Source organism: Cheilinus undulatus, linkage group 7 (genome assembly GCF_018320785.1).
Source record: "Cheilinus undulatus linkage group 7, ASM1832078v1, whole genome shotgun sequence".
In the NCBI taxonomy this organism is placed as follows: domain Eukaryota; kingdom Metazoa; phylum Chordata; class Actinopteri; order Labriformes; family Labridae; genus Cheilinus; species Cheilinus undulatus.
This window is the reverse complement of record NC_054871.1, coordinates 52,780,253-52,792,523: the sequence shown is the minus strand read 5'-3', so window position 1 is coordinate 52,792,523 and position 12,271 is coordinate 52,780,253. Positions and strand designations below refer to the sequence as shown.

The following is a 12,271-nucleotide window of genomic DNA, read 5'->3' as shown; positions in this document are numbered from 1 at the left end:
TCCAGGGTGTGTAGGACCTAAAAAGAAGTCAGACAGGTTGGACCGTTCCTCAGAATATGGTTCCTAACAGGATGTGTGCTGATGGAAACTGAGGGCTGAAGTTTCTGATCCATATGCTCAGGGATTCTTTACGTTGATTTGTTGTGTAAAGAAGAGTGAGAGGATCAGGAATGGCTCAACATGCTGCAACATGACCGGCAATGACTTCACAGGGAGCAGAGAGACAGAGAGGTGTGTGTGAGAGAGCTGAGAGAGAGAGGAAGCAGGGAGGTGAAGTTAAACAGAGACAGGAAACAGTAATGACCTTGTCTCTTCTCTCCAGCTTAAAGGAAAAATCATCTTCAGATTGTTTCTGTGTGTTTGGTCTGGACTCGGGCCCTCGGAGCAGGGCGATGCCGGGGGTACTGTGGCCCACAGGACTGCTGCTCTGCTTCCTCGGTGTCTGTGCCTGTCTGGGTGAGATGACTCTCTGCCTACTCATACAATAATATTCACACTAAGACGCCCATGATTTAAAGTCTGTGCACTGATTTACCTTGATTTTCTCTATTTTCACCTTTTTCTTTTCCTCCATGCTCGGGCAGCTTTAGCTGAATGAGATATTTATGATTTCTGTCTGTAAAGAAATGGTGTTACAGAAGCAGAATGATGTGTGTTAATGTGATTCTAGTAAAGTCAAATATACTGACACATGATAGAAACCACAGCAGCAAAAATAGAAGACCTGAACATCTAATACCAGCGAGTTTGTTCTATCAGTGATTAAAACTGAGAGACAAACCCCTACACACTGCCTGAAATGTACAAACCACTGGAAAAGTTACACAACTTTGTGTTTTAAAATGATTAATCCAAAATATCGCTAATGATCAAAATACTCAGAAGAAACTTACAGAACCAAACTGGACCACTTTGTGGAAAAAAGATCATACCCCACTCGCCCAGGCTTTGGTTCAGAGCTTTTTTATTTCCTGCCTACCGTCATTTCTCCTTTAGTTTTGTAACTTTTTAATTGTTTGCCTGAATATTTTACTACCCAGACATCTCTCTCCCCAGCAACATTTTCCAGCTCCTCCCAGGGAATTCTAAGGCAATCCCAGGCCAGATGAGATATACACTATATTGTCAAAAGTATTGGCTCGCCTGCCTTGACTGGCATATATATTTAAGTGACATCCCATTCTTAATCCATAGGGTTTAATATGACGTCGGTCCACCCTTTGCAGCTATAACAGCTTCAACTCTTCTGGGAAGGCTTTCCACAAGGTTTAGGAGTGTGTTTATGGGAATTTTTGACCATTCTTCCAGAAGCACATTTGTGAGGTCACACACTGATGTTGGACCAGAAGGCCTGGCTCTCAGTCTCCGCTCTAATTCATCCCAAAGGTGTTCTGTGGGGTTGAGGTCAGGACTCTGTGCAGGCCAGTCAAGTTGATCCACACCAAACTCTCTCATCCATGTCTTTATGGACCTTGCTTTGTGCACTGGTGTACAGTCATGTTGGAACAGGAAGGGGTCTTCCCCGAACTGTTCCCACAAAGTTGGGAGCATGGAATTGTCCAAAATATCTTGGTATGCTGAAGCATTCAGAGTTCCTTTCACTGGAACTAAGGGGCCAAGCCCAGCTCCTGAAAAACAAGCCCACACCATAATCCCCCATCCACTAAACTTTACACTTGGCACAACGCAGTCAGACAAGTACCGTTCTCCTGGCAACCGCCAAACCCATCACTGGAGCTCTGCACAGAAAACAGACCTAGAAGAAGTCTACCTCTGCAGAGGAGACACCTTCCAGCCAGACTGAAGTCTGCTAAGGACAACCTGGAGAAAGATTTTGATCCTGGAAGCGTGTCCTTTGGTCAGATGAGACCAAACTAGAGCTCTTTGGCCACAGAGATGTTGGTGATGTTTGGAGAAAGAAGGGAGAGATGTACCACCCAAAGAACACCGTCCCTACATGATGGAACATGAAGAAATAAGGAGATGTGAAGATTTAGGAAACCTGAAGCAGTCAGCAGCTTAACTGGTTCTGGGTCTTCTTTTTGTCTTTCAACACAACAACAACCCAAAACATCCGTGGCTCCTGGCTTGGTCTTTTCTTGCTATACGCAGGCTATGCAAATGCATAGATCCCCACAATCCAGTAGGGGGCCCAAAGCTGAATGTTCAGCCTCATCTGAGGAGAATTAAGATTACCTGTCTTTATCCCTTACTGTATACTTAAAAATAAAAGTAGGATATCAGAATGGAATAAACCGTTGCTGTTGCCAGTGTTTTTGAGGCAAAATGAAGTCAAAATTGTTGAACTCCACTGTCCACTGTGAGTGAGGACAGGTAGGATGGGAATGACTGGGTCAGTGTATTTTCTGGCAGATCCATTTCCTGTTTGAAACAGCAACAAAAAAACGGGCCGTTTTCTTGTCTTTCCATTTTGGTCACAAAAATAGTTGATTTGTCCTCAGCTAGCCTTGGATCAGTGCTAGTTAGTGACATCAGTTGTGTTCTTGCTTTTAAAGTAAACAATTTTTTAAAACTCTTGATATTTGTTCCTTTTTATTTCGCTTCAGTGGCTCAACTTAAGATGTTTCATTTTAATGTGAGAGGTTATCATGCATGCATCGTGGATCATCTACTGGATTAGGAATCTGTCCATCGTAGTTTGGCAAACTAGAAGCCCCCAAACAGCATTTTGCATAGGGCCCCCACAAAGCTAGAAACGGCCCTGGCTCCTGGTGAAGAACTACCTCCAGAAGACCAAAGTGAACCTTACTGACTGACCTGACCAAAGCCCTGAACTGAATCCCATTGAAAATCCTGGGGGGAACTGAAGACCAAGGTCCATGCCAGAAGACCATCAGATCAGGAAGAACTTGCAAGAAGAATGGGCTGGGATTCCTCAGGACACGAGTCTGAGACTAAAACTACAACAAACGCCTGCAGACTGTTATCCACCTAAAAGGAGGCACCACTATTAGCCAGGGCGCCAATCATTCAGACCCTGGTAGTTTTTGTTTTTGCAAAATAACTTTGTTTCTGTTTGCAAAGAAAAATAATATAAGAATCCAAAATAAAACTAAGATTTTTGGAAAAGCTGCTATAGGGGGGCTAGTAATTGATCCTCATCTGTAAGTGAAAATGAAAGGTCTGTCACCTACCTGAACATGGATTACAGCCATGTAAAGTTAGTAGAAAGTTTAAATATTTTTAATCAATTGTAAGAGAAACAGGGTGAATATACTTGATACTAGGGCTGCCCAAATTCTTTTCAGTGAAGGGCCAAAAATGAATCAGGGTGGAGGTCGCGGGCCAAAACTAAAGATTCATGTTGCAGTGCATGAAATTAAATGTGCCTATAGCATCATTGTGCAAAATAATAACTCATACAAAGTAATTTTGAAAATGAATAACACTATTCTTTATTGTGTTTCACAGCATGAAATTACTGAACATCCATATGGCACAAATACTAATTGGGCATACTGCCTTGAAATCAATTTCAGTAAAAAAGTACTCATGTTCCCAACTATTTTTAAACTTTCTCTTATCAGTGTGCCACTGCCTCACTCGCTCAATTTCTGCCATGACCCCAGCATCTTCTCACTGACTCACTCTCTGGTCATGGGCTTCCAGATCTGAGCTGAACAGCTCAACAGCGCCACCCTACCCCCGATGTAACACAATGTTAATTTGTAGTCAGGAGAGGAAGTGCAACAATAAATAAACATTGAAAGAAATATTTAGACTGCTGGCAGTGGGAAAATAATAATAATTTTTTAAAAATTCGAACATCGGCAGCGGGCCAAAAATAATAGCTCGTGGGCCAAATTTGGCCCGCGGGCCCCAAATTGGACAGCCCTGCTGTATACTCAGCAGCTCAGTGAATCCTGGTGTTTGGAATAACTACAGGGACTGAAGGTTGTATTTGTGTTTTCCAGTTTCTGCTCAGCCTGTCACGTAAACAAATATGATTATGAATGTCATTCTTTAATAAGCCTTTTTCAAAAATTTCACTCTTGATATCTATATTTTATATTTTTTTTTCACAACCTCACTGTGTGTCATCATAATAAGAACCATCAAAGCAAGGTCGACTCCTGTCAACACAAACATTACTGCCTGACACTCCCTGATTCTGTTTCCAATGCTGATGTTTAAACTGAGCAAAGATCAGGGACATGTCCTACCAGCAGAGCCTGCTTCCTCTCTTTAAAATGAACAATACCAGGTTCAGTGTGTGCATGACCCTGCATGCGCAACATGCTAATGACACGATCTTGTTTTTATTTGCTCTGTTTATCTGTTTTTCTTTTGTTTTACAGTCTATTCAGAAATTATTTAACCTTGCAAAGCAGATGACTGCACCTGTTTCCGTGTTTCTCACTGGTGAATCCATCTTGCAAAGCTCCCATCTGATCCGTTTAGGCCCGGTTAGAAAGTGACAGGACCAATCAGTGACGAGGGGCAGTACTTTCAAGCGCGGCGGAGTCGTGATGTAAGCAAGCAGCAACAAGAGGCCGGTGTAATTATGGTAGAAGAGATTAGTGTGGATGCTGCTGAAGCGCCAGTTTTATCAGAACTTCACAACATTTCTTTGTTAAAAGAACAAAGATCAGCAGTGAGTTGTTCTCTTTTCAAAAACAACAAAAGTCACGTACTGACATGTCTACAGTCGCCATGGTTCGTGTTATGCAGTTCTACTAGTATATGGAGTTTATTCCTTGGTAGCAGCATGTCACATATTTTGTCGTATAAACTGTTCTAGACTAGATATATTCACATATTAACGTAGCGTTACGACTCAAACCGTCTCTGTACACGTATTCCATCAGCTGAGGATCTGTACTGACAGATGTTAACATCATTAAGATGTAGTTATTTTTTTAAAAGCACTTACAGCTGAAATAAAGCGGTTTACTGCTTATTCCCAGCTGATTTCTGTCACTCAACATTTCTATAACTCTGCAGCTGGAACAGCTGACTTGCACTGTCTGTGACTTAACATGCATGCTTTCACAGCCCCGCCCACCCAAGTGAGAGCACGGGTGTCTGTGGAAACGCAAACTATTTTGGGGTTTAGCGTACCAAACCATACCAAACTGAACTGAATCAAACCGGGACCCCCGATGGAAACACGGCTTAAGCCACTCCTGTGTTGTCTTGGCTGTGGTCTTAGGGTCACTGTCATGTTAGAAGGTGAACCTTTGGACGGTCTGAGGTCCTAGGGGGTTGGGAAATAGGTTTTGGTTGAGGATATCTCTGTACTTTGCTCCATTCAGCTTTCCCCCAGGTCTGACCAGTCTCCCAGTCCTGCAGCTTAAAAACACCCCCACAGCATGTTGCTGCTGCCACCACCATGCTTCACTGTTGGGATGGTCCTGAGCGTGTGATGAGCGGTGCCTGGTGGCCAAACAGTTCAATCTTAGTTTCATCAGACCAGAGGATCTTGTTTCTCACAGTCTGAGAGTCCTTCAGGGGCTTTTTTGTAAACTCTAAGCAGGTTTTCATGTGTTTTGCACTGAGGTTAGGATTCCATCTAGACCCTCTGCCATAAGCCCAGATCAGTGGAGGGCTGCAGTGATGATTGTCCTTCTGGAGCTTCTCCAGAAGTCTCATTTCCAGAGCTCAGTCAGAGCGACCATCACGTTCTTGGTCCTCTCACTCACTACGACCCTTCTCCCCCATTTTGCTCAGTTTGGCCAGATGACCAGCTCTCCGAAGAGTCCTGGTAGTGCCAAACTTCTCCAGTCTGGCATTCATGGAGGCCACTGTGCTCCTGGGAACCTTCAGTACAGCAGAATGTTTCTGTAGCCTTCCCCAGATCTGTGCCTGTCTCTGATCTCTGCAGCTCCTCTGACCTCATGGCTTGGTTTCTGCTCTGATATCACTGTCAGCTGTGAGGCCTTCTATAGAGAGGAGTGTGCCTTTAGAGTCTGTGCCTTTACAGAGTTGTAGTTATGTCAATGTGATATTTCAGTTTTTTGTTTTTAAAACATTCCTAAAATTCTGGATCCACTTTGTCATTATGGGGTCCTGAGTACAGATTAGAAGCATTGGGTTAAAGCATTCTGACATTTTTTCTTCTTCCTCAGCAGAAGAAGAGTGCGTCCTCGGTGTGGTCGGCCGGCCCGTCTCTCTGCCCTGTTTTTACCCTCCATTACTGACCTCTGTGAACGTTTCCGTGGAGTGGAGGCGAGGTGATGCGGTGGTGCTCAGAGCGATGTGGAGAGAAGATGGAGATGTGGAGGAGTGGAGCCTTAACAGAGCCAGCGTCTCAACTGAAGCTCTACTGACCGGAAACATCTCTCTGGATCTTCCCTCCGTGTATCCTGAAGACAACAAAACCAACTACAGCGTGCTCGTCATTTCTGCAGGGAATCAGAGCGAGGTTCTATGCAGCGTGTGCCTCAGGGTAGCAGGTCAGTGCCTCCTGCCTTGGTCTGGGTTTGCCCTCAGACTGTTATTTAACCTCTTAGAGGGATACTTCAACATTTTGGCAAATTTGCCCATTGCCATAATTCCTACAGTCTTAGTAATAGGTTCATTACCTTCAGTTGTCAGTGCAAGCTATTTTTGGATCGGCGCTGCCGAGTTTAGACCTGCTGTGCCACCTCAATGTAAACAGGTGGTATTCCGGCTTTCCCTCATCAAATACACAATCCAACAACTCCAAAACTCTCTCGTGGACAAGTTGTGACCTGCACATTCACCACGCTATGAAATAATCATGGAACATTAGGAGACGGAGATGTTTTAAAGCTACGTGCAAAGCCGGAACTACACTCCAGACATGGCTGCTGCACTGTGTTACTCCGCCCAGTGGTTTACTCAAGAAATAGTTCCAAGTATTTGCTTCATGTGTCGTAATGTTCCATGATTATACGTTATTATACGTTATTATTTTGTGTCTAATAAAAGACACAAAAATCAAACATGGATCAAACGGAACAGCCTTTAAAGGTGCCGTGTGTAATATTTAGCCTAGTAGCATTTAGCTGAACAAACTTGGTAAAAAGTGTTTAGTCAACTAAATTCAGAAATAGCTATTTTGAAAAAACAACTCAGAATAAACCTTTAATTCATACATAGGGAGGGTCCCCTCCATGGATGCCGCCATCTTGGATTTTTACATGTTTCCATGGTAACATAGAGGAAAAAAGGGATAAAGGATAAATAAAGCTATTGTATTGTATTGTATTGTATTCACATTACAGATACACATTAAAATTCAACTGGTTGCCACAGTTTCCAGCAGAGAAATGCAATCTAGAACCCACTTCTAGATGTTGATATTCAGTTTTACACACTGCACCTTTAAATCAGTGGTACGGCTTTAATGAAACAGACCTAGGGTCAGAGCAAGAAGGAGAGATGTGGTCTCTTTTCTGGTCCTGGTTAAAGCAGGTGAAAGTGTTTTAACAACCATTAATCATCAGAGGGGTATGCCAGACTAACTCCCTCCTCTCTGACGGCTCTTTGCAGCCAGTTTCAGCCCCCCGTGGCTGCATAGGGAGGAGGCCAGGCAGGGGAACAAGACGAGCTTCTCCTGTCGCTCTGGTGGCGGATTTCCAGAACCTGCGGTCCACTGGCTCATAGATGACACAGTGGCGCCCCCTGAAGGCTCAGTGAAGACCCTCATCACGTCACTCCCAGACTCCAAACTTTACAACATCACCAGCAACCTGACCCTCAGCATCTCTGAAGGCTCCAGCGTGTCGTGTGTCATCGAGAACCCGACCATGAATGAAACTTTGACATCGACAAGCTGTGAGTCATCAATCTAACTCAGATTATCAGGGCGACTCATCTCACAGTTAGATGGTTGTGGGTTCAATCCCAGCTCCTACAGTCACATGTCGATGAGTCTTTGGGAAAGACACTTACCACTGCATCGTTGGGGGCGTGTAGATGGGTATGGATGGGATTAGCTAGTACCGATTCCCCACTCTGGCATCAGTGTGTGAATGTGAAGTGTGACCGGGTGTGACTGCGGTGTGACTGCGGTGTGAAAGTGCTTTGAGTAGTCACATGACTAGAGAAGTGCTATACAAGCTCAAGTCTGTTCCATGTACCGCTCCTCCACTGATCTCTGCTCTCCTTGGATCTCAGATGGGGCAGACACCACCGCAGTGGTGAGCAGAGCGTCTGAGGCCATGTGGATCTTCAGCACAGGACTCTGTGTGGTGGTCGGAGTCATGGTGATAGTTGGAGTCGGGTACCAGATCCACCTGGACAGGCTAAGTAAGAAGAAGAAAAAGGAATACCAGTACCAACAAACACACTCCAAAAGAGGTAGGTACCTGGAAATCAACCACAAGAAAAACTCTTACACTCTTTTTCTTCTTTTTTTGCAAGATTGCATTCTAGTACCGTACTATGGTTATGCTCCTTACTTGCTTACGCCCTCAAGTTAATTTCAAATACCAACAAATTATGAAAATTACAACAATCTTAAAGATCTGCCATTAAAAATGTAAAACTGAGTTGCCAATTCAACACCATGCACAAAAATCACACATTTACACCCATGAACTATAGAAATATTGACACAAATATCTTTGATTATGCTTTATGCTTTCCAAAAACTTAACAGTGGAGAGTGGGGTAAGATGAGCCCGTGGGTAAGTTGCCCCACCCCCTGTACTGAGGAATCTGTGCAAAGGTTTGTCATGTGACCATGAATAAGGAAGTATCCTTCATTTCTAATTTTTGTGTTGAGGAGAAGCACATGTGGCTGATCCGTTGGCTTTCACATTAAGTTTTTTGCAAACTCCAAGCAGGTCATATGCAATTTTACATAAAATTTACCCACCCAAAACAATATTGGAAAGGTATAACATTAATATCAGGGTCAGACCAGGTGAGCCCCACCACCAGCAGACTCAGAATCAGCTTTGTTGGCCAAGTATGTTTACATGACAAGGACTCTGGTTAGCTTTGATCTCAATTTACAGAAATTAAACATTAAATACAAAAACAAACTTACAGAAGTATTAGCTTTAAGATTTAGATATGTTCAAGCTTTTTGGTATTATCTTTAGTATATACAGCTCTGTGAGCATTGGTAGTATGGTTGATAGATTGGCAAAGATGACAGATGGACAAGACAGGATGCAGAACAGCAGACGCACTAGACAGATGAGATGAGAGTTTCTGTGCATCAGTGAGTAGGAGGGAGAGAGAATGAGGGAGGGCATTGCTCCAAGTAGCCCTCAATGCAATGTGCAATAGTGGGCGGTGACCAATGAGCAGTGGGCGGTGACTAACAAGCGTTTGACATCGCCCACTTTCAAGCTGTCGTCAAATCAGACGTTTGGTCTACGTCATTACATCATCATCACCACTGATCAACGTCATCACGTCCACTTACAAGAAACAGGAAGTAAACAGTCCGATAGAAATGATTCTGAATGGAAATCACTCGATCAAATAAAACATTTGGATATGTTTTTTAGATATAAGGATATAATTCACATTTTTAGTTGCTATCATCTCGACATACGGCATTCACATTTCATTGGGCGAGAGGCGCAGTTAGCCCTGGACTGGTCGCCAGTCGCCACAAGACTGACATACAGAGACAGACAACCAGGCACGCTAACACTCACACCTACGGCCAATTTTAGAGTCAGCAGTTAACCTAATGAGCATGTTTCTGGTGGTGGGAGGAAGCTGGGATACCCGGAGAGAACCCACGCATGCACGGAGAGAATATGCAAACTCCGCACAGAAAGACCCTGACCGGGAAGCGAACCAGGAACCTTTCCTGCTGTGCAGCCGGCGCCGTGAGATTACTTCTACAAATGAACATGAATATTTACTGAAGTTGTCATTTATCTTCAAAAATCTATTACACCATAGTTTATAATATATAAAGTGTAACACACTCACAGATAGATTCATCTGATTTTTAATATTCAATGAAATAAAATGTTTTTTTTTTCACATAAAATTCAACTGTCAATCTGTTCCACTTATACTGTTCTTAAGCCTTCAGTTATGATTTTTGTCAGATACTCATTGTTCCATTTAGCACTTCTACGTATTGTTTCATTGGTGTGTCCCAAACTATTTTTTGCAGTGCTGTTTTCCTCGTACCCCACAGGTTTCATAGGAAGGGTACGGCAGCTAGAGTGGGCGATGCCCAACGTTCAGCATCACCAACATTGGGCTCCGCCCCCTATTGCACACAGCATTGAGAGGCTTCTCGTTTATATACATACCTCCATCACATTTATCATACAAACATTGGCCTAACGGGCAGAGACGCTCAAAGTGAGTCAAAGTTAGCCAATCCAGTCACAGTGGGCGGGCCTAACTATGGGAAAAGGTGATAACCACCCCATGCCGCGGGCGGCAGACAGGGGGGCCTCCTGTTTTTGGGAGGTCATATTTTCAGACAGCTTTGTTAAAGATGCTGCCGATCAGTTCATTTGATTGCAGAGATCCTGAAACAAAGGTTCATTTTACTTTCATTCTACTTCTAACCTTGAGGAAGGCATTAGTAAAACTTGGCTCATCTTACCCCACTCTCCCCTATACTTGGAAAATGAACCCATTATTTTCACAGATTTCTCACCCTCTGCCCATCCCTGTAGTCCTTTAATACCCCAGTTTGTCTTTGTGTTATCCCAGCTAAACAGATCATTACCAGTATGCTTCCTCAGTTACTGACTGATTAATACACGGTTAGTGCTATTCCCTTCCAGATCCAATAGGTGGCGAGCTTACGCTGTTCATTCCCTCCCGTTCCCTTCTTCCTTCAACAGTCTTGTTTTTGCCCAGATTTGCTCCAGAACCTTCAGCTCTACTTCTGTCCTCACTGGAGCTTTTCACCCTCACTACATGGAGAGCATCGCAGAGAAAATATTTCATTTCAACTTTGGCTGATCTACAATATTTTCATCAATGACCATTTCAAATGAAAACTGACCTGCACTAAATCTAACCAGTAAAGCTGTGTACTTAGAATAACTTCTTTAAGTCTCTCTAGGCATTCTCCCATGCTGTAAATCTCATTTGATGAAGTGAAAGCATTTAACTGCTCTGAGAGTGAAAACTTTAGCTAAGCTTTTATTAAAATGTTTTGGGTTTTTTGTCATCAGGACGCAAACGGAGTCCGTACAAGGAGGAGACAGAGGCGATGAAACCAGAGAAAAAGGAGACGGATGTGTGAAAATTTGAGTCCAAAACCCTCAAATTCTGACATTATAGAGCACTGAATAGTGATTACAGGTGCATCTAAAAAAATTAGAATATCATGAAAAAGCTGTGATTTAATTCAGGAAGAGAAACTTCCAGATACTCTGGACTCATCCCATACAGAGTGAAATATTTATGTTTTAATCTTGATAGTGGCTTACAGCTCATATCTTCATTTATTAGAATATCACTAAACATCAGTCCAATAAAGATTTACAACACAGAAATGTTGACCTTCTGGAAAATTCTGCTTATTTATCACTCAGTGTTTGGAGCTCCTTTTACACAAATTCCTGCATCTCTGCTTGTATTGTGGAGGCGATCAGTCCGTGGTCCTGCTGGGGTGTTACGAAGCCCAGGTTGCTCTGATCGCAGCCCTCAGCTGGTCTGGATTGTGAGTCTGGAGTCTCAGAGATTCTCAATGGCACAGGTGTCAAACTCAAGGCCTGGGGGCCAAATCTGGTCCGTGGAACAGTTAAATCTGGCCCTCTCATATTTCTGTTCTAACTGGTCCATCAGTCTGAGGTCTGCAGATTTCTTCAAGTATAAAAATGTGAACTTATCCTGATGATTTAAGATATCCTTGTTAAGTCACAAAATCTGAAAAAGTAAGGAGTAAAATATTTAGATAAGAAGTCAGGAATGTGGGAAAAGAAATTAATTTGTGTTTTAATTTCACATTTTCAGTTTAGCATCTCTCAGTTAGGACTCAAACTTAGGATTTTGACTTTTAATTTCACTGAGCAATTTTGAATTCTCATGTAATATTTTTGAGCTTTAAGTTTCATAATCCTAAATTTTAATTCATATTGTACATTTTTAACCAATTATTTTGTATTTTATCTCATATTTTCAACTCCAAACTTTGACTTCCTTATTCCATAGTTGGACATTTAGACTCATAATTTAAATTTTCAATCATAATTTGACCTTTTAAACTCATAATTTTGACTTCTTTCTAATATATTTGCCTTTAAAAAACATTATTTCTCAATTTCAATTTCATGTTTTGACCTTTTAGAACTAATAAATTTACTTTTTTCAGATTGTGAGCCTTTAAATTTATCTTTTT

The 12,271-nt window shown here is 42.6% G+C and overlaps 1 protein-coding gene across 1 annotated transcript; it reads left to right on the top strand.

Annotated features, from left to right (window-relative positions):
* Window positions 1-392: 392 nt before the first annotated feature.
* LOC121512660 (ICOS ligand-like) lies at window positions 393-11,692 on the top strand. The gene is made up of 5 exons (XM_041792039.1): window positions 393-456; window positions 6,093-6,416; window positions 7,480-7,764; window positions 8,107-8,289; window positions 11,103-11,692. Exons 1-5 carry the CDS (start codon window positions 393-395, stop codon window positions 11,171-11,173), a joined length of 927 nt encoding a protein of 308 aa, XP_041647973.1. The 3' UTR covers window positions 11,174-11,692.
* Window positions 11,693-12,271: the final 579 nt, after the last annotated feature.

Coding starts and splice junctions, on each gene's coding strand:
- LOC121512660 (XM_041792039.1), top strand. CDS start 393: ATGCCGGGGGTACTGTGGCCCACAGGACTGCTGCTCTGCTTCCTCGGT. Junction 7,765..8,106: donor AACTTTGACATCGACAAGCT/GTGAGTCATCAA, acceptor CTTGGATCTCAG/ATGGGGCAGACACCACCGCA. Junction 8,290..11,102: donor ACAAACACACTCCAAAAGAG/GTAGGTACCTGG, acceptor TTTTGTCATCAG/GACGCAAACGGAGTCCGTAC.